The sequence below is a fragment of the Ictidomys tridecemlineatus genome, chromosome 10, assembly GCF_052094955.1.
Source record: "Ictidomys tridecemlineatus isolate mIctTri1 chromosome 10, mIctTri1.hap1, whole genome shotgun sequence".
Classification (NCBI taxonomy): Eukaryota; Metazoa; Chordata; class Mammalia; order Rodentia; family Sciuridae; genus Ictidomys; species Ictidomys tridecemlineatus.
The window spans coordinates 117,898,344-117,926,043 of NC_135486.1; the positions used below are offsets into that span (position 1 = coordinate 117,898,344).

At 55.2% G+C, this 27,700-nt stretch overlaps 1 protein-coding gene and 1 long non-coding RNA gene across 7 annotated transcripts in view; one reads left to right on the forward strand and one right to left on the reverse strand.

The window, feature by feature from the left end:
• Nucleotides 1-613: 613 nt before the first annotated feature.
• The window catches only part of Mlxipl (MLX interacting protein like), a 33,677-nt gene continuing 6,590 nt past the window's right edge, over nt 614-27,700 (reverse strand). Inside the window, exons 1-17 of one of the 5 annotated variants that reach the window (XM_040277604.2) lie at nt 18,344-18,692; nt 14,238-14,344; nt 10,177-10,259; nt 9,876-9,965; nt 9,545-9,589; nt 8,986-9,187; nt 8,726-8,806; nt 5,496-5,665; nt 3,616-4,141; nt 3,338-3,405; nt 3,115-3,262; nt 2,843-2,958; nt 2,634-2,753; nt 2,383-2,510; nt 2,174-2,297; nt 1,525-1,654; nt 614-1,337 (exon numbers count right to left, since the gene is read on the reverse strand). In XM_040277604.2, coding sequence (XP_040133538.2) covers nt 1,219-1,337; nt 1,525-1,654; nt 2,174-2,297; nt 2,383-2,510; nt 2,634-2,753; nt 2,843-2,958; nt 3,115-3,262; nt 3,338-3,405; nt 3,616-4,141; nt 5,496-5,665; nt 8,726-8,806; nt 8,986-9,187; nt 9,545-9,589; nt 9,876-9,965; nt 10,177-10,259; nt 14,238-14,344; nt 18,344-18,630 — 2,544 coding nt within the window. In that variant the 5' untranslated portion in view covers nt 18,631-18,692 and the 3' untranslated portion in view covers nt 614-1,218. Of the gene's footprint in view, nt 1,338-1,524; nt 1,655-2,173; nt 2,298-2,382; nt 2,511-2,633; nt 2,754-2,842; nt 2,959-3,114; nt 3,266-3,337; nt 3,406-3,615; nt 4,142-5,495; nt 5,666-8,725; nt 8,807-8,985; nt 9,188-9,544; nt 9,590-9,875; nt 9,966-10,176; nt 10,260-14,237; nt 14,345-18,343; nt 18,693-27,700 lie in introns of those variants that run through there. The other 4 variants (XM_005328601.3, XM_040277606.2, XM_040277605.2 and 1 more) reach the window with 4 other exon arrangements.
• LOC144367469 (uncharacterized) lies at nt 17,187-20,420 on the forward strand. 2 transcript variants are annotated; one of them, XR_013426881.1, is made up of 2 exons: nt 17,187-18,134; nt 19,790-20,420. It is a non-coding gene; the product is annotated as an uncharacterized LOC144367469 (long non-coding RNA). The 2 variants fall into 2 exon arrangements; XR_013426880.1 differs by lacking the exon at nt 17,187-18,134 and adding an exon at nt 18,797-19,696.

The following is a 27,700-nucleotide window of genomic DNA, read 5'->3' on the forward strand; positions in this document are numbered from 1 at the left end:
AGACCACAGAAAGCTCTGTCTGCTATTTATATCTGAAAGTGTCTCCAGAAGTTCTGAGAAGATGTAAAAGGATCCCAACCTGCAGGCTTGGATGCCAACTGCAGGAGGAGGGATACTGCAATGAACAGAATCCACAGAGCCACCGCCCTGGCCTGGCCCCACCACAGTCCCTGGGGCAACGCTTGTTTTATGAATGAAGGAAGGAGAAGCATGGGGGCCTTAGCCTCTTCCTGCGACTCCACACCTGAAGTACCAGTTCCTTCTAGGGCATCCCAACCAAGTAGCTGTCCACCCTCTGCTTGTCCCCTCACACAGCAGGGTGGTCACTTCCACTCCTTGGTCCTGGCTCTGCTGTCTTCCAACTCCAAAAGCACGGAACCCATGGAGCCTTCTGCTGTCTATGGAGGAGGACTTCCAGGGGGTGGATTTCCCCTGCCTCTTCCCGTTCTCAGCTCAGCACCCAGGAGCTCCTGGAAAGAAGTTTCACCTCCACCCAAAACCTTCCAGCAGCTTCTAGTTCAGAGTAAAAGCTAAGATCATTTCACAATCCACATGGCCCTCTACAAAGGCACCTTCCACTGTCAGCAGAGGAGACCACCCAGAGTGACACACGTTGACAGTCACGCCGCCATCCCACAGGCAGGCATTTTCTTCTTTTATTGATCAAGAATTATTTATAAAACCCACACGCACACAGCCACACTCACACAAGATGCCTGTCCTGCTGTGGCTACCCCCGCCCTGGTCTCTCCTGGCACCAGGCCCCCCCTGGCCTCACCCAAGAGAAGCCTCCTGCAGCCCTGCACCTTGGCAGCAGGAGCAGAGGGAGACCCTCCTATCTGCCTCCCTGCTCAGGAACTGAGGCTGGTGGCCCCTGTCGAGGAGCAGGCAGAAGTGACAGGGAAAGAGGGCTGTCCTCCTCCTTCTCTGAGCTGGCAGCTTAGGTCCCCAGTGTCACAGCTGCCTTGGGGTCATCTGGTGGCTGAACCTTCCCTATCCCCATTTTGCTGAATGGAAATAGAAATCCAGAGATGGGGCTGCGAGTGGCCCAGAATCACATCAGTGGTACAGCAGGGACAGGGACACGCCTCCTCTTGGCCTCTAGGAGGTGGGAGACCTGGGTCCCGTTCAACCCTCAGGGAAGGAGCCAGTCAGAGCCTGGGACAGGAGGAGAGTGCCCAGCAAGTTGTCACTGGAGCTCAGCGTCATCTGCCAGGACTATAGTGGTCTGCCGACAGGACCCTCTGTGACTGCCCTTGTGGCTTGCTCGGGCACACGGCTGGGATCAGTTAGAATGCTGGTTGAAGCGCTCAGCTGGCGCAGGGAGTTCAGGACAGCTGAGGAGAGACAGAGACACCTCCCTGTAGTTACCCTGGCAGCTGGAAGATCATCCAGGGGGCCTGGTGGAAGGATCCCAAACCCTAGTCTGTGTTGAAGGGAGGTTGGAGCAGGGCCTGAGCAGGGTGGAACCCCCTCCCCTGAGACCTGACACTTCTGTGAGTGGGCAGGTGGGGGCTCACGCACTTGGCCGGAGGGCAGGCAGGGAGCAATACTGGTCCAGCCAGGCCAGCGATGTCTGGCGGAGGCTGTGCAAACTTGACGTGGACACCATCCCATTGAAGGACTCGAAGAGAGGCCGGATGAGGACGCTGAACTGGGCCCGGGTCAAGGAGCAGGGCTGTGGTCCACATGATGTCCCCACCACCTCACATGGAGCCTTGACATCTGACCCAAACCAGGGGAAAGAAGAACCCGGAACTGTCTAACCTTGACCCCAAGGACTCCTGCTGTGCCTCCTCCCATCCTGCCAATGGTGGTCCAGCTCTCTGGCTCTTCCACAGCCCTTGCTCATGCTGGACTGTCCCGTATCCCTGGGCTCCCTGCCCTGGCTCAGTCAAGACCTTGACCCTGTGGCTTCTATGTCTTCTCAGGTGTCACACCACCCATTTTGGGTTCTTAAGGACACCCCAGCGCTTCCTGAAAGCCGGGCTTTGGCTGCTCTTGCCCAGGGCTCCTTCCTCAGTCTCCCTTTTAGCTCCACCTCCAGGCCATCCTGCTGGCCAAAGGCCTGAAAGCAGGGGGCAGAACCACAGCCCCTTCCCTGGGCCCAGGTAGCCAGCCCTCCGTTGCAGCTGTCCCTGCTCCTCCAGGCCGCTGGTCTAAGTGAGGATACTACCCAGAACTTCCAGTTCTGCAGTGTTCGGGTCCGGACGTAGTCGTCGAACATGTCTCGCATCTGGTCAAAGCGCTGGTGTGTGATGGGCACCCCAGTGGCGGGCAGCTGCTGCTGGCACAGGCTAGGGGCGAGGAGCGGGTGAGGGGCTGGGGGTTCAGTGGCGACATGTCCCCCTTACCCCGGCCACCCGCCCAGTCCCTGCCTACCTGATGGCGGCGTTGAGCTCCTCGATCTCGTCCCGCAGCTGCTGGGCCTCCTCCAGCATGGCCGCCCTCTCCTGCTGCAGCATGAGGATGTACTCGGCTGTCTTCTGCAGCGTGGTTGCTTTGCTCACCTGCGGGAGCCACCAGTGTGGGCCTCCGTGCTGGAGGCGGTCCTACCAGAGTGTCTGGAGGACCTGGGATCTGGTCTTGCTGGGGGAGCCGCCCAGGAAGGGGCCCTGTGGCTAGGGGCTCACCTTGAGGCTGGGCTGGGCACTCAGTGTGCCCACGAGCCCGTGCAGGGTGTCGAACCCCAACTTGATATTGAAGCGACGCTTCTGCTCCGCAGATATGTGCGTGATGCGACGGTTCTCAGTCTTGGGGAGCAAACAGAGGAGTGAGCCTAGGAAGGAGCCTGGGAGGGGCTGGGGTAGCAAACCAGTCTCAGGCCGGGGATGATGCCCACCTTGTTATTGTCAGGACGGCCCCGGCAGAGGATGGGCTGAGGGGGGGAGACGCTGACACTCAGCGCCCCTGGGGCTGGTATGGAGTTGAGCTCCCCTGACCTCCGTCGTTCGCTGCCTGTGTCAGAGACAGACCCACAGACAGACCAACACACAGGGGAGAGGGTCCCATTGCCTTGTTCCTCTCATCCTGGCCCCAGACATAGTTTAGTTCTCCTTTATCCTTCTTCTCCATCCACCCCCTGTATTCCCCAATCCCTGCAACCCTCTTTACCGCCAGGTGCTGGAGGTGACAGCCGCTCTGCTTTGGGGACAATCAGGGGCCTGGGAGGGGCCAATGTGGTCGGGGCTGGAGGTGGTCGGGGTGGTGTAGGGACCGGGTTTGGAGGAAAGAAGGCACAGGGGAACTCGGAGATGGTCTCCTGCTGGATGGAGAAGGGCAGAGAGTGGGGTAGAGTCTCTGGGCTCCCCGCACCTCCCAGTGCCCGCCATCTTACCGGAGACCCTGGGGCCCGCAGGAGGGCGCTGGGTGCCAGCGGTGGTTCCAGGGCTTGCTCAGGCTTGGCTGTGCACAGGCAGGACCGTGAGGGCTGCTGGGGCTGGCCCAAGCCCATGGTGGCTCAAGACCCCCCTCCTGCAAGCCCACCCCTTTCACATACAGCCCACCTGCTAAGTCCACCCTGGAAGGAACTCGCCCTGGGCTCTCCCAGCCCCCACCCCAAGGTCGCCCCCTCATCCCCACCCCCTCCCTCCAGGCCCTGCCCCTCCATCTCACCTCTCCTGAGCAGCTGTGTGAGGCAGGGGTTATTGATTCTGACAGTGGCAGGGGCCAAGGTGGGGCCACAGGCCTTCCGTCCCCTGGAGGATGGGGTGGGGGGCTTGCCTCGGGGCTGCACACCCTGAGGCACTGCGAAGTGAGGGCCCAAGGCTGGCTCTGGGTACCCCGAGGGCAGATGGTCTAAGGGGAAGGCCGCAGGGGCAGGGCCTGGGGCAGGCTGCACGGGTGGGAAGGCTGTGGGAGCCTGCAGTAGGGATGCTCCTGGGGCAGGGGGAACTGCAGCGAAGGGAAACCTGGCAGAGAAGAGGGGATCCTCCTGCAGCAAGGCAGAGGGCGAAGCCAGGGGCGGGAAGGAGGGCGGGGCGCAGGGCTCCAGGCCTGGCACCTTGGCAGGGGGAGGGTACTGGAGGAGAGGAGGTGGGGCAGGAGGGGGTGGGAGCTTGGGCTTGGGGTCTTCAGGATGGAGGAAGTCAGAGCTCAGGAAGGCACTGGGGTCCAAGGAGCCAGGGCAGCTGTTCCGAGCCTAGTTGGGGAGACAGACACTAAGAGCAGGGGACAGGGCTCCCTGCAGCCAACCCAAGCAGCCTCCTGCTCTGGTTGAGCTGTGGCCAGGGCCACATGGGAGAAATGATCCCTGCCTTTAAAAACAACCCCCACCCCACACACAGAAATTATAATCTAATGGGAAAAAGGAGTAGACTACATTTATGCACAAATTAGGCAAGATCATCAGTCTCCCTGCCCACCCATGCATCTGCCAAATAGTTTATCCATTCATCTACTAACTTAACCACCAACCCATCTGGTAACCAACCCACTAATCCATTGTTTGTCCATCCATCCACTTGCTCATCCACCAATCCATCCATCCATCCATCCATCCATCCATCCATCCATCCATCCATCCATCCATCCATCCACCTATGTCTTCTGTCATCTTTGAGCTACTTCATCTCCCTATCTCAACAGCAGCCTCCTAGGGATGGAGTCATGGCTAATACCCGAGCCACCCATATTTCCTTCACTCACCCACCAGCCCATCTGTAATCCATCCAGCCATCCACTCGACATTTGCATTTTCACCAGCCATTTATTCCCTCACCAGCCCATTTATCAATCTTTGGTGTCTATGAACCCACCCACCAGCCCACCCATCCAACCAACCGCTTATCTACCTGTTCTCACCCACCCATGCGCCATCATTGACAATGCAGTTGTCCACTCACCAGTACACCCATCCATTCACACACTCATTCTCCCTCTTGTTCACTCATTGGACAAACATTGACTGAGTGGTGCCCTGTGCCTGGGCTATGCGAGGTACCAAGATGCAGAGGTGAGCAAAAACTAGCTCTTCCAGGGGGGAGCTCCTGGCAGAGGAGACAGACCCCTCAGTGACCAACTAGGATAGTACCTCAAAGTCTGAGATTGGAGGGAAAAGCCTTCTCACACAGAAACAGGAGCGTGACCTCTGAACCAAGATGGTAGACTCACTGTTTCCTACATATCTGTGAACTTCCTGCCTCCATGCTTTGGTTCCTGCTGTTCCTCCCACCTGGCTTGCCCTCTCTCAGTCTCCTCTGTCCACACTTGAGGCTCACAAAGACTCAGAACTCCCTGCTCTCTTCCAGAAAGCTCTCCAGAGCAGCCCAGCCCCAGGTAGTGCCCTGCTGTGTGGTTCTCATGCCCTGGGCCTTCCCCCACCTATACCAGTCCAGTTGTGCTGCTACATGGCCCTCCCAGAGTCTCTCTGGATTGGCCAGCTCCAGACCTGGATTTCAGGAAGTTCCTGTAGACAGCCTGGACACGGGCAGGGCCACAGCCAGAGCCGGCTCTCAGGGGAGCTGGGCATGGTCGATGGGGTGGTGGGAGCTCACCTGCAGGCGGTTGTGTCCCGGGAGGTGGGTCATGATGGAGGGGGCTGGGGGTGGCTCCGGGCCGAGGATCCCACTGCTGAAGAGAGAGTCAGCCACGGGGCTGAAGCTGGGGGGTTCTGGGAAGTTTGAAGATGTGGGTATCTGTGGGGGTCTGTAGTTTGTGAAGAAATCTGCAATTCGGACACACAGGGTGGCAGGGTTAGGACTCAGGCTAGCCGAGATGGGGTGGGCGCTGGAGGGGGAGAGGGGCTTCCACAGGAGGTTGTGAAACCAGGAGTTTCTGTCTCGCTTGGGGGAAGCAGACAGAGTCTGGGGCGGGACAGGCCCAAGTGGATAGAGCAGGGGTTGGGGAGTGAGTGAGCAGGGACCCAGGGTCCCCCAGAGAGCCCCTACTAGGCCCAGGAGAGTCCCTTCCCCACCCCATCCCCTTGCCTGCTCCCCTTACAAACTCTGCTGGAGGTCTGGAAAGGGTGGCATAGACAAGGGCCAAAAGGGCAAAGGGTGGGGTGCCGGGAGGAGCTCCCGGGTGGCAGGAGTTAGGGGTGAGCTAGGGGTGAGCTGGTCAGGAGGTCAGTGGGTCAGGGAAGGTCAGGTTTCTTGGAAAGCCAACAGGTGGGGCTGCAAGAGCAGAGCCCAGGAGGAGGAGGCAGGGTGTGACGGGGTGACCGCGCCCAAAGTGTGGTCTCAGCCTGGGCTGAGGAGCAGGGGGCACTGAGAAGCCTGGAGGGGCTGGGGAGGCAGGCAGCCGGATTGTTTGGGGCGCGGGTTGTGTAAGTCTTGGGCTATTCTGGTTTTGGGAAGCAGCTGCCTGTGGCCTGACCACATCCCGGGCCTGGGCGCCACCCGCCCACCCGCTCCCTTCCGGGCACCTTTCTCTGACCCTGACTGGCCTGCGGTCTGTACCAGCTCTCAGGATTTCTTGGGCTGCCAGACCTGACCCCGCCATGGCAGCTCCCTATAGGCCTGGGATGGACCCTGTCCACTCTTTCCCTTCAGGGTCCCTGGCTAAGGGAGCTGGTCTGGCCTCTTTCCCAGGAGCCCCCTCTCAGGAGATCAGATGCAGAACCTACAGGAGTCATGTGTGTGTGTGTGTGTGTGTGTGTGTGTGTGTGTGTGTGTGTGTGTCTGTGTGTCTGTGTGTCTGTCTGTCTTAGGTGATTCTGCTTTGCCGGAAGGCATAGAACCTAAGGGTCAGCATCAGTCTGTGGCCATGTCTGAGCCCTGACTCCCTGTGGACCTGCCCTGAGGCAGCAGGCTCAGCAGTGTTACCTACTCTCTGCCCACATCTGCCTTCTCAGCATCTGGTTAGAAGGCAGCTTCCTCATGATGCCCCCTTTCAGGGAGGAACTGGATGGCCCAGGTGGTGGTCACTGATCCTCCACCCCGGCTCCCCAGGGACCATGGGCCTCATCACTAGGCCACTTGAGGCCCAGGGCTTTAGAACCAGCTCACACAGAGCCCCCCACCCACTGCACCCACGGAGGCTCGGGCATGGGGTGGCGAGCCCCGTGCATTCCTGAGGCACAGTCTCCCTCTTACTCGAGGCTTCCCATGCCTCTTCCCACCCTGGCTTGAGAGAAGCCACTTCCCAGCCCTGACCTCTCATGGAGCCCATCCCTCCCTCACCTCCCTCACCAGGGACTCCCTGGCCTGCCCTCCTTTCCTGGAGCCCCATCCTTTAGCTACCCCCTGTGCCCTGCCCTCGCCTAGTCTCCAGTCTCCGTGGAGTTCTGTACCCTCCCTGGGTTGTAGTTCAGCCTTCCAGGGAGGGGCTCCTGGGGACAACTGGAATATGAGCCCGAGAGCCCCCATGCTCCCTGCCCTCCGGGTGCAGAGACTTGAGAGGGCCACACTAGCCCTGCTCGGCATGACCCACAATTGCCCCCACCCAGCTGCTACCTTGGACTGAGAGAAGCCGATGCCCAGCCCCAGTCTGTCTGGGTCTCACTGGGAGCCTCAAGGGACCCAGCTGGGCTCCTACCTGTGGTGGGTGCTTGGGTACCCAGGCAGGGCTGCCGCCCTCCCAGGCTGGTCTGCTCCCAGGGCACTTCCATCCACTTCTGCCCCCGGCAGCCCCCACCCAGCCCAGGGCTGGGGCAGGGGTAGGGGTGGTTCCTCATTCCCTAATCCCCGCCCCATAGGCCTCCTCCTCTTGAGTGACAGGCCCACGACCCTGTGGGGAAGGAGTTGGGGGGGTCACTGAAATTAAGCCTCTATCCCAGGGACCCTCCCTCTTTCCCCTGGCCTTGAGTGAGACAGCCTGAGCTTTGATGTTTGTCTATCCCCCAAAATGGCTTTGGGAGCTCCTAAATGCATGCATATAGGGAACAGTCTGCAAGATCTATAGCTCAGTGAAGAGAACAATGTGAGGAAGAATCTGCTGTGAAAACAGAACCAGAAATTGTCCACATTGGCTTATACGGACCTACCTCTATCTCTGGAAGGACACCAGGGCCAGGTGCAGTGGCACACACCTATAATCCCATGCAGGGGATCGAGGTGGGAGGATTGCAGGTTTGAGGACAGCCTCAGAAATTTAGCAAGGCCCTAAGAAACTTAGCAAGATCCTGTCAAAAACTGCTGGGCAAGTAGGTCAGTTCTTGAGTTCAATCTCCTGTACCAAATTTTTTAAAAAAGGATGCTAAGACATGATGACTTCATGGCCCTGGGTCAGGAGAGGAAGCAGGGAAACTACTTTCCAAAATGCTTTGCAAGGTCTGATGGTTGGAATTTTCCTAAAAATACTACAGGAGAAGGAGGGGGAAAGTGGCCAGGTGAAACCGTGGCCGCGAGCTGGCAGGTCGGGATGGAGGCCATGTGGGGTTTGTTGACCGACTCTCTCTCTACTTGTGTATGTTTGACATGTTCTTTAATAAATACTTTTTAAAAGCATTATATAAATAATAAACAGACCCAAACAAATCAAGGTCCCTTTCCCCTCCAAGAAAGTCTGGCATGCATTGCTTTCCTGGGAGCCCCTGGAGCCTGCAGCTTCAAAGTCCCTGCTCTCCTGGTCCCGAATTTCATCTGGCCTTGTGCTAATGACAGGCCACACTAGCTGTATCCCAAAGCTGGACAAAGGAGGGTCAGAAAGATGCTTCAGAAATGACCCAGACTATCTGCCCTCCCAGAGGGGCCTTGCACTGGCCTGGGGTCTCAGGGTCAACCCTAAGACTTTCCTTGCACTGACCCTGCCCATCTGCCTCATCTGGGGGAGGGGTCTGCCCCACCTGAGATCTCCATGAAGTCATCCAGGCTGGGCTGCAGAGGCGTCAGGTCTGGCTGGATCATGTCAGCATTGCCGACGTAGGCTGGAGGGGCAGAGAGACATCAGGAGCGGTGGAGGGGCAGGAGCGCCTGCACCCCTTCCCCTGGCCATCCTGCCACCCTCCCCTGCCTCCTGCCTGGACACAGGCCCTCAGCGCCTGCATCCCTTCCCCTGGCCATCCTGCCGCCCTCCCCTGCCTCCTGAATGGATGCAGGCCCTCACCGTCTTCGGGGGGCAGCTGCAGGGGCGAGGGGCTGGGCTGTGTCATAGTGAAGAGTGTATCGGAGATGTCGGACAAAAAGCAGTCCAGGTCCAGCAGCTGCCGCCCACCGGTCTCCTCCTCGGGGCCCCCCAGCAGCACGGGCACCACGCTGGAGAAGAGTTGCTCGCACCATCGCTCTGGCGGTGGCCACCCACCTTCCGCCTAGCGAGATGGAGCGGTCACTGACAGCCAAGCAAGTCACCCCTTGCTTGGGGATGAAGTGGCCCCCCCGGCCGAGGGCCTCTCTGAGATACACCACTTCACCTTCCCTGGGCACCAGGTTTGCCTCCTGGAAGGCCAAGGTCAACTCATCACTCTCCAACAACTTCCTCCAGGAGTCAGACCAGGATGGCCAACACCCTTATCAGAAAAGATAAGGGTCTCTTCCTGCGATCTCTGTTTTTCCCAGCCTGAACCACTTGCACCCCCCTCACAACCCACCTTCACCCCCAGATCTGCCCTGGCTAGCTGGGTGGAAGCAGGCAGATCCCAGTCCCCACTGGTCTCCCAAGCACCTACCTGCTTGGGGGCCAAGAGATCCCCTTCTCTGCTGGACTTTCGGAGCTGCAGGGACACAGAGATGGACGCTGGATCCCTTGCCTCCTCCCCTTAGTTCCTCCGTTCCCAACCCCATCAATGGGATCCCAATGTTTCTCCCAGGGGCTCCCCAGGCTGCAGCCACCCAGAGTACGCAGTCTGCGAGGAGATCATGTGGCCACACGGTGGCGCTGTCAGCCTGGGTCTGAATGAAGAGAGCAGGGGTCGGGGAGCCCCTCCAGGGCTATCCAAGAGTCTGTGGCCAGCAACCGCAGGAGAAAGTCCTGGGGCCATCCCTGGGTCCCTCACTGACCCGCTTCTTGTAGTAGATGCGCCACTTGTGGTACTCGCGCATCACCACCTCGATGCGCCGCTTCCAGTAATTCCCTTCCAGGACGACAGCCTGGGGAGGGTCAGGGGACAGGACTCAGTGGGAAGGGTGACATCGTGACATCGGCACCCTGCCGCCAAGTTCCCAACTCTCATCCAAACCCTGCCCGCCCGGCCAGCCGTTCCCCCCCAGCGCGAAGAAGGGGGGGGGCTTTTTTAAAAAAAATTTGGTACAAGAGATTGGGTAGGTGGGTAGGTGGGTGGCGGCCATCAGCCTCAGCTACCTCCGGTTTCCGGTGCTCGTCAGCCTCTGGCCCCTGCAGGGGTGTCACGAAGCCACAGACGGGGCTCTTCCTCCGCTCCACATCTGAGAGAAGGGGGCCAGGTGAGGGGCACTAGCTCCCTCATCCCCCCATGGGGATGGAGGGCAGGACAAACTGGGCCTCAAGTGACACCCTATGAAATCCTGCCTGGACTTTGAGACTGGAGTAAGCACTGCCTCCAGGAAGCCTTCCTGCTTCCCCTGGCCCTCTGGGATCTTCTTTGTCCTCTTTTGGAGCTTGGTAGGGGCACAGGCAAGGTTTGCTGAATAGATTGTGAGGCCACAAGTCACAGGCAGGGTCCCCTGTCTCTGGCTCCTTGGTATGCACACTCCCTCCTCAGAAAACCAGCCCTGGCCCACTTTCTCCCTGCCACCTCCCTAAGCCCTTGTCCAGCAACCTCCACACCTCTCTGTCTCCAATCCTGACCTCTCCCAGGTCCTTTCCCTCTGGCTCAGAAGCACATTCTAGCCCCTTCCTATTTTTTGGTACTAGGGGTTGAACCCAGGGGCGCTTAACCACTGACCATGTCCCCAGCACTTTTAAAATATTTTGTTTAGAGACCGGGTCTCCCTGAGTTGCTTAGGCCCCACTAAGTTGCTGAGGCTGGTCTTGAATTCTTCATCCTCCTGCTTCAGCCTCCCAAGCTGCTGGGATTATAGGCATGTGCCACTGCACCCAGCTCCCAGCTAATTCTCTGTCTTTGCATCCCTTTGCTTTGCTCTCAAGCTCTGAAATTGTCACTTGTCCCTCCACTTCCACCCCTCGCTCTCATCTCCACCTCCTGAAACTCAGCATCTGCCCCACACCACTGGATCCGTCCCCCCAGACCTCAGTATGTACCGCCCACCTCCTCCAGGAGCCCCTCTCTGCTCTCCTGCCCCCTCACCTCTGGGCACTGTCTCCTCTACGGTGCCACCCCAGCCTCTCTCACTGCCCCTTCCAGCTCCAGCTCCATATCCCAGCTGCCTAGGGACCCTCAATAAGATGTCCCAAAACTTGCCACAAAAGTTCCCCACCAACTCCCAGCATTCCAGTCTAATGCGTGGACAGACCACATCAGTTCCACAGGACCTGTGACATTTCTTCCACCGTCCCTCCCCTCCCTCTCCTCTCTCTCAGTCATGCCCTGGTCTCAACTGGACTTCCCCGACTCTGGGGCCCACCTGCTTCTCCCCCTTCCCATCTCCTTCATAAGCCCCACCTCCGAGGCACACAGCCCACAGTCTACCAGGAATGCCCATTCCTCCTCTGCCCACCCGTCGGGGCAGCCCCTCCTTCCCCAAGCCCCAATGGCCTTGTCTTCCCATGCTCCACCCTGCCTGTCAGCCCTGTGCAGGTCTGCCTCCCCTGGGACAGGGTGGCACCCAGCAGGCCTTTGTTAGAGGGAATTGGGCTGGGACGTAGCTCAGTGGTAGAGCTCTGGCCTAGCATGCCTTGGGTCCACCCCAGCACTACAAAAATAAAACAAACCAAACAAAGCAAAGGTGACCCTTGCAAAGACGACGATCACCAACTCCTCAAGAGGGGCCAGTTCATGAGGATCTATCTTGCCTCATCCAATTTTCTCTGGGACAAACATGGACAGGGAAGTTGGGGACTGCTGGAGTGTGACATTCATTAGGACTTTTGGCACCATTTACAAAGTCCTGCCCTCAAGGATATTCTGCATAGTGGACGCTCATTGGACTGGAGGAAGGGCTTGGTCCTGGCTCCTGAACCTGGCTTGGACAGGACACAAGGGACCTTGGATGCATAGACTCCCAGGGGCTTAGAGCAAGGAAGGCTTTGAAGAGTATCTGTCCCGAGTTCCCAAATGAGAACATGACCACCAGGAAAGGTTATGTATGTCCAGGGCCCCCAGAGAATCAGGGTTGAGTGGCCTCTCCTGCCTAGCCCGGAGACCCTGTGCTCTGGACAGAAGGGCTGTGACAGTGTGGCTTCCTGGGGCTGGGGAAGGCTTTGTTTGGTAAGTTTGTTCCTTTGCACCTTTGCTGGGACAGATGCTGGGACAGGGATACATGGTTGAATCAGGGCGCTCTCAGCTCCATGGAGAGATAAGGAAGTAAACAAACACAGCACAGATAGTGCAAGTGGAAAGTCCTTCTCGCCTGCCCAGGAGAGGTGCAAAGTGCCCTGGGAGCTCCGAGGAAACCAAGAGGCTCTTCAAGCAAGGGAGAGCGAGTGGCAGGGCAGAAAGAAGGGACCCCGGAGGTCAGGAGGCTGCTGAGGGGCAGCAGGGCCTCTCCTACTGGGGACAAAGGCAAGCCGCTGGGGCGGGTGAGCCAGGCAGCCCTCCACCCCTCTGCAGCCCACCTTCAAACCTTTGGTTTTGGAGGAAGAGGGGGTTCCTGACACATGCTGCCACCATGATCCAATAATAATGATCAAACCCAGCTACTCATATCCAGGGAGTCCCTCTGAGTACAGGCTCCTGCGGAGGTACAGACAGCCTCACTGAAATCACACAGCAAACTGGTGCGTGGGACCTGTCATTACACCCATTTTTCAGATGAGCAAGTTCTGGATCTGGAAGGTTGGCGATTTCCCTGTGGCCACACACATAGGCAGGACCTGCTGGGACTCGGTTCAAATCCAGCTCTGTGCCATGCAGAACCTGGGGTCCCTCTGGCAACTTGTACCATAGCTGGAGATCAGAATCTGTCTGGGTGAGGACCCCAGGGATGGGGCCATCACGACTCAGCGGTCATCAGAAACTTCTGCAGAGTAAATGGTTTGTGCCCCATTCAGCTTTGGGAGTAAGGGGGACCTTGGATGGGGAGACACTGACTCCCCTTGGCTTATCAGCTTCCTGGTTTGATCATTTTGGCCGGGACCTGTCATGCAAGTTCTCAGAAATGGCAGAGACCCAGAGAAAGCATCCAAAAGGCCTGCATCTCCTGCTTTCCTGCACAGCCTGGCCGCCCCCTGTGCTGGGCGACCTGCATGTGCTCAGAGAGTGGGAGTGGGGGGCAGGGTGCTGCGCAGCTGCCAGCTGTCTTTAAGCTCCGTGAACCTGAACACATCTCTGCCTTTCTGAGCCTCAGTGGCTCATCCACAGAATGGGCACCATCATACCCCTCACTCAGAGTTGCTGGAAAGCCCTGACTAAGAGGCTCTATGAAGGTGCCTGGCACAGAGATGAAGGAAAGCCAGAAAATGACACTCCCTCTGCTTGGAGGGGATCCACATGCCAGTGTACAGAAGACGGCATGTGTCCCTCCTGGGCTGTGTGTTCCCAGCTCAGAGCCGCCTTTCATTTTGCAGCAGGACCTAACTGAGCTGGACAAGGTCCTGACACTCAGCTGACTGGTCCCATCCTCAGCCTATGCTGCCCTGCTGCACAGGGGACTGTCCCTAAATGGATAATCGTGACCTCTTCAGGTATAGAATTTAATTCCAGGCACCTTCATATCTATTGTCTCCACATCAACCATGAAAGGTAGGGTTGGTGCTCTTATTTTATAGATAAACAGGTTCAGAGAGGTTAAGCCTGTTGCCTGAAGTTCCACAACCAGCAAGGGGCAGAGACAGGGTGAGAACTCTAAGGCCAGGGTCACTTCCACCACCCTATATGGCTTCTCTGAGTCCCATCTACCAAATACCTGCTGGGTATTCAGTAAGGACTTCAATGAAGCTGGTGGAGACCCCTGCAAGACCTTCCGCCATTTCCCCATTCATAAAGTGATGCAGTTGGCTGAGAGGATGTTTCATATCCTTCTTTAGCCTGGCATTCAAGGCACCTGACTCTACTAGTGGGATCCAGAATGGATGGGCCTTGAACTTGACGCATAATCTTAGCCTATCTTAGTGCTTCCAAGGGGTGCCCTCTGGTTTCACAGTGGTCAGCACCCTCTGGGACACATTTCCCAGCACCCTCTGGGAGTCAGAAGTTCAGACATCCCAGTCAGGGGGAGCTCCCCAAAACGCCACAGCACTCTGCCAGAGCTGGCTCTGAGGGCCTCCGGGGCTTTCCCTGTGGAGCCCTCTGGCTGGGGACAGGCCACTCCACGGTGCCCACTCACACTGGATATACCAGGCTCTCCAGATGGCGTTGTTGAGGCGGATCTTGTCTCGGCAGAGCAACTTGAGGCCTTTGAAGTTCTTCCACTTGGGAGACACCAGCTTGCCGCTGTCAGAGGGAGAGGATGGGTCAGGGTGGGGTGGGGATGGAAAAGGTGGGGGACTCCTGCAGGAACTGGCTCCACCCTCTTCCCATGCACTAAGCATGTGTGGCTGGCTCTCCCAGCCCTGCATCTAACCTTAAAGACTGGGCTCTATGCCGTGTTCCCCGCAGACACCAGCCTGTCATCCAGGCTGACCCTTGCTTATCAGCATGGTGATAAGAACAACTGCATCCTCCTGGGTGGCCTCACAGGCATCTGTCTTGTGGACCAGCTGGGGAGGGTCGCCCAATTCTTTTCCTCTTCCTTCTTTTCTTTTTTTGCAGGAATTGAGCCAAGGGCTTTGCACATTCTAGGCAAGTGCTTTGACACCGAGCTACATTCCCAGCCCTTTTAATTTTTTATTTTCAGACAGGATCTCTCTAAGTTTCAGAGATTGGCCTCAAACTTAAGATCCTCCTGCCTCAGCCTCCTGAGTACTTGGGACTACAGGCATGAGTCATGATGCCTTGATGCCTGCCACATTTGTGTTTTCTTTTCTTTCTTTTTTCTTTCTTTTTCTTTTTTTTTTTTTTTTTGGTACTGGGGATTGAACCCAGGGACTCTTAACCACTGAGCCACATCCTCAGCCCTTTTTATTATTAATTTAGAGACAGGGTCTCACTAAGTTGCTGAGGCTGGCTTTGAACTTGTGATCCTCCTGCCTCAGCCTCCCAAGCTGCTGGGATTACAAGTGTGCACCATGGTGCCCACTTCTTATTTAACAAGAGAAAGAGATGACCCTGAGGGACAGGAAAGGAAAGGGGAATGCCTCAGTTCATACAGCAAAGACTTTCTTGGTCTCACTGGCCCCTTTGGACCAGGAGAGGCCAAGGGCACACTGGCTCACCTGGCCAGTGTGCCAGGATGGCGAGGAAGACTCTTCCCAAGGGGCAGCCTCAGAGCAGCCAGGAGCGCTTCTCACTGCCCTTTAGATGCCCATCTCCAGCCCCAGGTTGGCAGTGTGTACTGAGCTGGGTGGTGTGCCCTTCTTAGGGCCACAAGGGCCCACAGGAAGTATATAGAAGACAGGGCATTTTAACTCTGAGCCTAACACCAGTTAGTGCTCCACTAAGTCTGCAGGGCAAAGGGCTCTATGCAGTTGATGGTTTGACTCAGGGTCCTGCTGGACACAGGCCAAGTCTATCACCACCAGCAAGCTGACCCAGGAGGTCAAGATGCTCTGGGACACTAGACCCTGTGGGGTCTACAAGCCAGGTTTGCATACACGTCCCTCTGGCTCACCTTCTGCAACCCCTGCTCAAATGGGGAGACCCCAAGCCTTGCAGAAGGCCAGGCAGCTCTTTCCAGGGGCCCCTCCATCCTCCTGGGGGTGACAGGTGGCAGTCTGACCCCTCAGCTCTTCTCTCTATGGCACCTTGGGTGCATGCATCATTGGGTCTCCTCTCCTCTCTGGTCTCCAAGCTCCTGTGTTTGCTTTGGGGTAATGATGGCTGCTGGGGGGAGGAGACTGTCACCCCAGAGTATAACAGGCCTCATTACCCAAATAAAGTATATAGCCAGTGCCCTAGCCTGTTGGCTGGCCCCTTCTGTCCTGCAGTTGGATAAACACCATCTGTCCAGTAAGAAGACATGGCTGGGGGTGGGGGGACTCTGCCCCCTCCTGGGCCAGCTTGTTTTGTCCACCCAGGTGGGGGAACTCCTGAGTTTGTTACCCCTGCCCGTATCCCAGCAACCTCCCAGCCCCGCGTGATCACCCAGTGCCTGCCCTCCACCATCTCCCTGCTGAGGTGTGTGGCCCAAGCAACATCCAAGCCTGGGAGGAAAGCATTTGGTTGGTTGGATGTGAGGGGTGGGACCCAGCCTGGTGCAAAAGCCCTGGGACAAGGTTCAAGAGCTTCTTGTGACCAATGGGAAGCTCAGAATCTCAGGGATGGGATGGGGAGAGCCTTAGAACTTGGTTCAGCACCCCACCCCCCCCACCCCCCCACATGGAGGAATTCCCTTGAAAGTAGCCCCAATAGGGGTCCTTTTTGCTGCCCCACCCTCCGGAGGCCACTCTTTCCCTAGCTACCCTGCTCTGACCATGAACAAGTGCTTTCTTGGAGTCTCCACAACTTGCCTCCCTGGGGCTTCCACCCACGAAACCAGGGAACACAGGCTACTAGAAAAGTCCTCGCCCTGCCCACACTGCCCTGAGGAGGGTGAAAGGCAGCAGGCTGTTCTTCTCAAGTTGGCCTGTTTCTCCCACCACTTTCTGGACCCCCTGCCTGCCTGCCTGGTCCCTTTCCATCCAGCTGCTTCCCTGGGACACTCTGCTTCTGCAATTCTGGCTCCTCCAGGAGATCTCTGTAACTGCAGTTCAAACACTGTCCCAGTCTGAGCCTCAGTTTTTTCCTATACCAAATGGGGAAACCGGAAGTCTCCTCTGCTGACCCACCCCCATCCTCGGTGCTCAGGCTGGCACCCAGGATAGGATAGGGAGATTTAACATTCTGTGCATTTGGTGGGAAAAAATCCAGCAGCTCTCTTCACCAGTGCCCCCAACTGGGGTTATATCAGCCTCCAGCCAGCCTCTTAGGGCGCGATTTGGGGGGTATTCTCTGCCCCTCACCTTACCAACCTTCCTTTTCGCCCACTCATAGTCTGGGCTGAGGGGCGGATGTTACCCAGCTCACGAGGAGCTGTTGTGGTGTAAGGGGTGTGAAATGGGTGGGAAATGAAGACCCTTGGGGGAGCGTGGGAAGAAGGGGGCGCATCCGGTGTCCTAGGACCTCAGATGTTTTGTTCCGGGCAGACTCGTGATGTCCAAATGGGGGAGGGCAGAAAGGGACGGGAATTTGAACTTTCCACATCGGTCTAGCGCCCTGGATGATCAGGTTGCAACATGACCTGGGCCCGAGGCCAGAACTTGTGGGCCAAGGTTACTTTGCCTCCAGCCAATGGGGTCGCGTGGCTCGGTGGCCACCGGGTAGGCAAAACTCCTTGGCAATCCGCACCCCAGCTCCAGCTCCCTGTGGGGCGGCAGGTACCGGTCTGTAGCCAGCGCTTCTCTCAAGGGGAGGAGGCGCCGCGGAGGAAGAGGAATATTTGCACAGAGATGAGATCAAGGCCGCCGATCCCCCTTTCTCCTCTACTGTTTTCGGTTGATAATTTATCCTGGCCCCTTCGCTGCAGAGAACTTTGCTCCAGGGCACTGAGCCAGGACCCCAGTTCGCGCCCTCCTCTGGGACACGGGTGTGGAGAGGGAACCGGGTGCGGCCTGCGCGTTCTGTGCTGCGCTAAGCAGGGATCCCAGACTGCTTTAGGCGCTCTGCTGCCCGCGGCCACCCGGGTCTGCAAGCCCTGGCCTCCCTCGAACCAGCCCCTGCGGCCTACAGCACCCCCTGCCGGTCCTCCCCTGGAACTTTTAAGGCTAGCTTCTCCGCACGCCCCGGCACCCTCCTCCCTCCACCCTTGACCTAGCAGATCGCGAAGTCGGGTCCCGGCAATTGGGGGAAGGCGGATGAGAGACTGGTTCAGTTTCAGTGGACGGTGCTAAGGAGTGGAACGACTTTGGGCACTGGGAGTACCAGTGCAGGAACAGAGGGGTCAATGGGCTGCTGGGGAAGGGCGTCCAGGGCCACATCTGATCGGGTGGGATGGCCCGGGTGAAGCGGTGGAGATGAGCCAGGCTGGCCTATAGTCCTGGGAGCGCGAGGGACGCCTGGCATTTCTCTGCGGGGAGAGAAGCCGCGACCTGGGAGAGAGGCCTGGTGGGGGCCTACCGAGGGCAAGCGGTCCGCGCTCGGGGAGGAGGTGACGTGGTGCGGAGTGTACGGGTCGGTCGGAAGCCAGTGGGCAGGGTCGCGGCTGAGGACACTCAGGGTTGGGGGAGTGGGAAGCCCAGGTTGTGGCCGGAGTCTCCCGGCGCAGCCGGGGACCAGGCTCGCGTGGGGTGCCCAGGGCCCCAGCACGCGGTCCCGCCACCGAGAGTCGAGGCCGTCGGGCTTCGGAGCCGCCCTCACCTGTAGGCCAGGCTCAAGCACTCGAAGAGGCGGGTGAGTGTGGGGTCGATGCTGCGCGGCCCGAAGTCGGAAAGCCCGACTGGCCCCTCTTGGTCGCGCCGCCGGGTCAGCGAGTCGCTGTGCGGCGACGACACCATGAAGTGCCCGCTGTGGATGACCTGCGAGCGGAGCAGACCGCCCGCGCTGCGACGGGGACTCGGGTCCTCCGAGTCTGTGTCCGAGTCCGAGTCCGCGCTGGGGTCGACCCGCGGGACCTGCAAGCCGGTGGTCAGACCTGCCAGCGCCATGGCCGCTGCCGCTTGGCCAGCGCTCGGCAGAGCCACTTGAGCGCTCAAAGTGGCCGGCCCGGCCTTATTAACATAGCCCCGCCCTTCCTCACGATAGGCCGTTCGAGGGGGCGGAGCCTCTGAGCCCCGGGGGGGGGGAGGGGGGAGGGGGAGGGGGAAGGGAGCGGACCGGGCGGGGCTTATATTGGCTCAATCGACATCCCAGGTGTGAGTCCCGGGATCCCCTCGTTGAGGGGTCTGTCCCGACCTCCCCTCTGTCCCTCCCTTCTGATTTGACCACTTGGAGTCCTCATGGAACCGCCCCTACAAAAGGGTTCTCAGGAAAGTCGATCATCACACCTCCTTGCCTGGTTTCGTGCTTTTGGGTGGCTTCTCCCCCCACCTAACTACTGTCCATCTACCCGACCTCCCTGATCTCTTGGCTCCTGACCCCTCACGGTCCTCCAACAGCTGAGAGATTCACATCTATGATTGGCATACTTCGAGGTTCCCTGGTTGTGAGTCCTGAGAGGCTCAGCAGGACCATTACCAGTGGTGGGTAAGGGGGAGCCTTGGCCACCGTCCCCTGGACATCCCCCAGGAAGCACTCAGCGCAGAAGCATCCCCTCCTCTCACTGACGCTGAGGTCCAGCTTTTGTTCCTGCGTCTGAGGATAGAAACCCGGTGGGAGCATTCACATCTGTCACCTTACTGGACCATGCGGGTGGGGGTAGGAAGTAGGACCTCCTTTTATTCCCTTCCCTGTGGCTCCCAACTCAGGGGCCTTAGCTCAAGCAGAGACCCCAAATAATCCTTGCTCTGCCACTAATTCCATGAATGACCTTGGGCAAATCTGTCTCCCTGGTCACTCCACCTGTATAATGGGGACACTGAATTCAGCCATTTCTTAGGATCTGGCAACTTGACCCTTGCTTCAAAGTTCAAAGTCTTTGCTATCAGTGTCCCTGGCTCCCCCTCAGCATTCCTCCCTGGCTTCCTGTCCCCAGCAGTAAATCTCAGGGTTGTCCTCCTTCAGTTTCAGAGACTTTCTCCTGAGCTGGGTTTGAGTGGAGTGGAAGGATTATAGGTGAGTTCCCTCCCTTGCCCTTCCCTTCCCTTCCCTTCCCCGGTCATTAACTGCCAATCAAGAGCCCTCTGCACTTCTTTTTACCCTTTGCAGGGCCTGATGACACCTTGGGAGGTCTCATACTGAAAAGACACGTTCTGCCTGTGAAATTCAAAACAGAACAATACCATAGTACACAATAAATGTGAGAATGTCCACAATTCTGACATGTCACAGTTGGTTTAGGGTGGCCCTGCCCAGAATGCAGCACAGCTAGCCTGACTCCCCTCTCACTGCCTTTCCCATCTGACCCCTTCTACCCATGGCCTCTCAGAAAACAATTTTGGTTTACCGTCCATGGAGGTGCAAGACAAGCCCAGACTGGGGTGTGAAGAGCCGGCTGTTCCCAGTGGACCTGCTTGACACCATGTGTCCCCGCCTCCCAGCCTTGGCTCTCAGTATTCCTCCCCCACACTGCCTTCCCATCAGATTACATTCTTGAAGTACCACCTCCCACCTCTTCTGAGGGTTTTCCAGGTAAAAATCAAAGTCTCCCCCAACCCTTGTGCCAGTCCATTCAAGTCTAATTTCCTTTTGTTCTGCATTCACAGCGAGGGGTGCACGGGTTTCTCTTTCCCACTAGATGGCAAATTCCTTGGAAGCAAGAATCACATCCTTCTTCTCTCTATGGCCCATTTTCCCAAGTGCACACGGGTGTTTGTTGAATAAATGAGCTGCAGCTGTCTGCTAGGTGTGCTTTGTCCGTCCGTCCATCCATCCATCCATCCATTTATCTTTCTCTCTTTTTTGTGAAGGGGTTAACTGGGGATTGAACCTTGGGGTGTTTAACCATTGAGCCACATCCCCAGCCTCCCCCTTTTTTTGAGACAGGGTCTTGATAAATTGCTGAGCTTGGCTTTGAACTCATGATCCCCCTGCCTCAGCCTCCTCAGCCACTGGGATTACAGGTGTGCGCCACCGCACCCGGCCTATCCTTCTCTCTTTTTTCTCAGGAGGGAGGATTGAACCCAGGGATGATTTATCACTGAGCTACATCCCTAGCCCTTTTTACTACTTTTTATTTTGAGACAGGATCTTGCTAAATTGCCCAGTCTGACCTCAAACCGGCAATCTTCTGCTGGGATTACAGGTGTGTGACACTGCGCCTGGACCATCCTGTATCTATCCCATCCTTTCATCTACCCATCTGTCTACTCACCCATCTATCTTATCTATCTGTACACACACACACACACACACACACACACACACACATACACAAATGTATTAAGTACATCTTAATACATTATGTCCAAAACACATACTTTTGGAAATCATGTCAAACCCAGTTTGGGGGTATGTCTAAACACATTAATTTACCCACAACTTGGCTTTGCTTTAGAGACAAGCAGTGATGTTAGTATTTAATTTTTGCTTTTGCAAAAGTAAAAAAAACTTTAGAAAACCAATAAACTGGCACTTTAAATATCCATAGAAATAGAAAGCAAGTTAGCAATTGCTGAGGGTTGGGGCCAGGGAGGGGGGCCTGATGGCTAATGGGCTAGGAGTTTCTTTCCAGACTGAACCACTGAAAAGGGGTGAATTTTATATTTTGTAAATTATATCTCAGCTGGATGTGGTGGTCCACACTTGCAATCCCAGCAATTTAGGAGGCTGAGGCAGGAGGATCACAACTTTGAGGCCAGCCTTGACAACAAGACCCTGTCTCAAAATTAATTTTTTTTTTGTACCAAGGATTGAACCCAGAGGCACTTAACCACTGAGCCACATCCTCAGCCTTTTGAAAAAATTTTTTATCTGGGTGTGGTGGTGCACACCTGTAGTCCCAGAGTCTGGGGAGGCTGAGGCAGGAGGATCGCAAGTTCAAAGACAGCTTTAACAACTTAGCAAGGCTCTAAGCAACTTGGCAAGACCCTGTCTCTAAATAAATTATATATAAAAAAAGGGCTGGGGATGTGGCTCAGTGGTTAAGGTCCCCTGGGTTTAATCCCTAGTACCAAAATAAATAAACAAATAAAAAGAATTGGAATGTATAGCTCGGTGGTAAAGAGCCCCTGGGTTCAACCCCCAGTGCAAAAAAAAAAAAAAAAAAAAAAAAAGCAAGGGGGGAGGAAAAGAAAAAGTTATATCTGAAAAAAAAAATTAAGCACTTTTACACATGATTCTCAACTGTGTGCATATGTGGGTATTTTTACAACCATTTTATGGCAGGGAAACTGAGGCTGGAAGAGGTAAAGTGTTCCAGAGGTCTATAGTAAAACTGGTGATAAATAACTAACATTTATGGAGCTCTTACTAAGAGATATTAAGAATCATCACAAAAGCTACATGACTTTTCTTCTCTCGCTTTCTTTTTTTGGGGGGTAGGGGATACTGAGGATTGAACCATGGGGTGATTTACCATCGTGCTACCTCCCCTCTCTTTTTATTGTTTATTTTCAGACAGGGTCTTGCTAAGTTGCCCAGGCTGGCCTTGAACTTGTGATCCTCCTGCCTCAGCCTCTCAGTAGCTGGAATCACAGTGCCACCTCTCCTGGCACACATCGTGACTTTTAACCCATTTTGTAACTCAGGAAGCAGGCTTTGCTGAAGGTCGCATGTTTTGTTTGCTTCTGGGTGCAGGGGTCGAACCCAGGGCCTCGGACAAGCAAGTGCTTTACCACTGAGCTACACCCCCAGCCCTGGAGATCACATGTTTAGGAGATGGCTAGGACCCAAAGGCAGGCAATCCGATGCCAGCTCCTTATTCAAGAACTCATTTTCTCAAATTAAAGGCTTGCCTGCAGTCCCAGCTATTTGGGAGGCTGAGGCAGGAGGATTGCCTGAGGCCACGAATTCCAGACTAGCCTGGGCAACATAGTGAGGCCCTGTCTCAAAAGAAAAAGAAAAGGAAGAGGAGGATGTGAGCAGAACCTCATCTACTACTATTGCTTGTATAACTTGGCACAGCCACTTTGGAAAATATTTGGCAATAACGCCTAGGGACGAACATCTACCTACCTTAGATGTTCTAATGACCCAGCAATTCCTCAGAAATATGTGCACATGTCCACTAAAAGACACCAATAACACGCACAGGATTATTTAAGGTAGCACTTTCTTAGTTTTTGGTACTAGAGATTGAACCCAGGGCTGCTCCACTACTGAGCTACATTCCCAGCTCTTTTTATTTTATATTGAGATAAGGTCTTGCTAAATTACCCAGGCTGGCCTCCAACTTGCCATCCTCCTGTCTTAGCCTCCAGCCCTGTTCCTGTCAGCCCAAAGCTGCAAAGAACCCAGATGTCTGTCCACAGACGCGCAGATTAAGATCAATGCGCCATGCACAGCCACTCTGTGCTCTAGAAGGAAATGCCGCCACCCGGGGGCGTCTCACTCACAATGTGTTGAGCAAGAGAAGCGGGAGATGAAAGCTGTTGATTTCCTTTATATGAAGCTCCAAAGCCCGCATTCATACAGAGCTCTGCGGTGTTGGGCTGCCGTTGAGCTTTGGGGTGACCAAACCTTTTTGGGGGCTCCTAACATTTTGTTTATCTGAGTTTGTGATAAACATGGGAGGTTCTCTGGGAACATTCATTGCTCTGGATATGTTTTTTACATGTATTTAGACTTAAAGGTGGTTTTAGAAAAGAAATCATGTTTGCGTGCGTGCACGTGGGCATGCACCCCCCTCCCCACCCCACACAATATCAACCCATCTATTTCCTGAATCACCTTCACAAGCTGCTGGTGGCATGACGGGTATTTAATGAATTGTTTCCCTTAGCTACTGCTCCTGTCCTGGTGTGGGTCCAGGGCCCAGCCTGGCCCCCTCCTTCCCAGCCCGTGCTCCTGTGTGCCTGTCTGGCATTCTGAGATTTGGTGGTCTCCTCACCAGTGGGAGCACATCAACATCAGGAACATGACCTCTGCCTCTTCACCCTGGCACCCCAGCTCCTTCTGCCAGGCTGGGTCTGCAGAAGGTTCCACCAAAGAATGCTTTGGCTGCACAGAATGGGGGCAACTCTTTGCCACCCGCACCTCAGATACAGCATTAATACATAAAGAACTCAAAAAACTTAACACTAACAAAACCAAATAACTCAATAAATAAATAGGCAAAGGAACTAAAGAGACACTTCATAGAAGAAATATGAATGGTCAACAAATATTTTTTTTAAATGCAAATTAAAACCACACTGAGATTCCATCTCATTCCAGTCAGAATGGCAACTATCAAGAATACAAGTAGGGGCTGGGAATGTGGCTCAGGCGGTAGGGTGCTGGTCTGGCATGCGTGTGGCCCGGGTTCGATCCTCAGCACCACATACCAACAAAGATGTTGTGTCTGCCGAGAACTAAAATAAATAAATAAATATTAAAAATTCTCTCTCTCCTCTCTCACTCTCTCTTTAAAAAAAAAAAAGAATACAAGTAACAGTAAATGTTGGCAAAGATGTGGGGGGAAACACTCATACATTGCTGGTGGGACTGCAATTGGTGCAACCAGTCTGGAAAGCAGTATGGAGATTAGATTCCTCAGAAAATTTGGAATGGAACCACCATTTGACCCAGTTATCCCACTCCTTGATTTAAGTCCCAAAGGACTTAAAAATCAACATACTATAGTAATGCAGCCACATCAATGTTTATAGCAGCTCAATCCACAATAGTTGAGCTATGGAACCAACCTACATGCCCTTCAACAGATGAATGGATAAAGAAAATGTGGTGTATATACGCCATGGAATATTACTCAGCCATAAAAAAGAATGACTTTACGACTTGCCAATAAATGGATAGAGCTGGAGACTATCATGCTAAGTGAAATAACAAAGGTTGATTGTTCTCTCTGGTAGAAGCTAGCTCACAACAGGGAGAGGGAAGTCGTTGGATTAGACATAGGATGAAGGGAAGGGAGGAGGGTTGGGAATAAGAAAGACAGTAGAATGAATCAGACATCACTTTCCTATGTTCATCTATGAACACACAACCGGTGAAATCCCTCTTCATGAACAACCGCAAGAATGGGATGTTATACTCCATGTATGTGTGATACGTCAAAATACTCTCTACTTTCATGTCCAAGTAAAAAGAACAGCAACAACAAAAAGAATGCTTTGGCTGGGCTGGGTTGGGCATCTCCAGGCAGAGAGGAGGGAGATGGTGACTCGGCCGAGAAGAAGGGGAATGTTATTCATGAGTCAAGGAAGCACCGCGTGGAGGGCAAATAAGGAGAAAGAGGACTTTTAGCTGTGTCTCCAATGGGTGCCAAGTTGGGAAGCCACTTCCTTGCTGGGTCTCAGTCTCTACATCTGTAAAGCAGATGAACGAATCCTGAAGGAAAGATTGTTAAATAGGACTAAAGTCAGGATGTTCAGCTGGGCATAGTGGTGCACACCTGTCATCTTAGCAACTCAGGGGACCCTGCCTCAAAATAAAAACTAAAAAGGGCTGAGGATGTAGCTCAGTTTTACAGCACCCTGAGGTTCCATCCCCAGTACCACAAGAAAAATAAAATTAAATAAGGGAGCCAGAGGGATTACTTTTCATAACAGAACCATCCAATTTGTTCTGTTAAAAAATATGAGTCTCAGTTGAGCATGGTGGTGCACACCCATCATCCCAGCAGCTCAGGAGGCTGAGGCAGGAGGACTATCAGTTCAAAGCCAGCCTCAGCAACAGTGAGGCACTAAGCAACTCAGTGAGACTCTGTCTCTAAATAAAATACAAAATAGGGCTGGGGATGTGGCTCAGTGGTCAAGTGTCTCTGAGTTCAGTCCCTGGATACCCTCCCCCCAAATATGAGTCTCAACACTCTATGTTTATGTGTAGTGATGTACAAATGGCAATCACAGTGTTCATACTTTTTTTTGGGGGGGGTGTAAGAGGGATTGAATCCAGGGAGGCTTAACCACTGAGCCACATCCCCAGCCCTTTTATTAATTAGTATTTTATTTAGACACAGGTTCTCCCTGAGTTGCTCAGGGCCTTGCTAAATTGAAGAGGCTGGCTTTGAACTTGCGGTCCTCCTGCCTCAGCCTCCCCAGCCGCTGGGATTACAGATGTCTGACATCATGCCCAACTGTTCACACAGTTTTAAATTATGAAAATACCAAGTCAAAAAAAGGTCTTATGAAGACTACCTATAGTCCTGACTGAGAACCACGCATCTTTGTGCCCTGAGATTGAAGAATGGACAAGGAGGGAAAGAAGTACAGCAGGCTAGACATCAAGGGGGCATTCAGCTATCTGTCTATCTGTCTATCTGTCCAGTTGTGCGACCGTGGGGTCCTTTACCTTTCCATCCATCCATTTCCTAATGATCATTCTGTTCACCCACCTGCATTTTCCTCTACCTCGATCCACTTATAACCAGTCCATCCATCCATCCACCCACCCATCTCTTCTGCCCAGCCATTCATCCATCCCCTGCCATCTACCATCTGCCCATCCATCCTTCCCCGGGTTCATGTACCTGACCTTTCATTTCGCCATCCACCCCCCACCCAAATCCCCACTCGCGCTGGTCGGGCACCCATGGTGATGTCAGCCCTCTGTTAAGCTGGGGTGGAAGTGGGGGATCCCAGATGCTGGTGCTTAGCTTGCCCAGCTGTGACCAGAGAGGGGCAGAGACCGTGCCTGGGGGACTGAGGAAGTTCAGAGGGTGGAAGGACAATTAGCAGCCTGGGGAGGGGGCGGTCTGGGAAGTCTCTTTAGAAGAAAATGTGCTTGGGGGGTCTCCCAAGACCAGATGAGGACCAGACTGCAGGGGGTGGGAGCGCCAGGGTGCAGCGGTGGGCATCTTTGCCACGCCCACCCAGCCCTGAGGGCATGGTCAGGCAGCCACTGCCCCGCCCCTGAGCCTCTCCAGAAAGTACAACTGAAAGAGGGAGGCTGGGGAGCAGGTCGGAGGCACGCCACTGGCCTGGCCAGCGCGAGGCGCTGGGTTCCATCCTTCCATCTAGCAAAAGAGGGAAAAAAATGAAAAGGGTCTCTCTCCCCTGGGGAGTTTGAGAAGCACCCATCACACCGTGCCATGCACCCCGACTCCTGTGCCATGCACCCCGACTCCTGTGCCATGCGGCCTCTCAGCCTTATCTCACTTCCCTGTGAGTGGGGTGAGGACAATGGCCCCCACCTACACGACGGTTCCCACCGTCCGGCTGGACTGAGGGGAACCCAGGGCTGCTCCACATCAGACACCAGACAGCGCCCCATGAGCTCCTGCCCCAGGCCAGGGATGCGAGGTAGGGAGGAAGGAAGCACAGAGAGACCCCTGGGCAGGCGGGAAGGTGCGCAGCGCCTGGCCTGGTGCCAAGGACACTGAAGAGGCCGGGAAGACCTGAGGAGGGCAGCTGCCTGGGTTTCCCAGAAGGTTCTAGAAGAACCAGAGTAACTCCAGGCCCAGGTCCCCTCAGTCCCTCTCCTTCCTTTCCTCTCCCAGGATCCTTCTCCCTGCACCAGCAAGGCCACAACACCCCACCCAAAGCTCCCCAGGAAACAGCAGCCCCCCAGCCCGGCCCTGGCGGAACCACAGCACTGTCAGAAGCATTCTCTTCCCTGTCCCCCAGGCGGTGTAGACAGACAGGGATTTTCCTTGCCCTTTGTCACCATAAAGGAACAAGTCCTTTTTATTTTGAAGGTCTCACTAAGTTGCTTAGGGTCTCATTGAATCGAGGGGTGCTTGGCCACTGAGCTACATCCCCAGCCCCTCCCCCCCCTTTTTTTGAGAGAGAGAGAGAGAGAGAGAGAAAATTTTAATATTTATTTTTCAGTTTTCGGCGGACACAACATCTTTGTTGGTATGTGGTGCTGAGGATCGAACCTGGGCCACATGCATGCTAGGCGATCGGGCTACTGCTTGAGCCACACCCCCAGCCTGCCCCTCAGCTCTTTTTATTTTGGGGGTCTCACTAAGTTGCTTAGGGTCTCATTAAGATGCTGAGGCTGGCCTCTGACTTGTGATCCTCCTGCCTCAGTCTCCTGAGTCACTGGGACTGTAGGCCGGCACCATGCCGACTC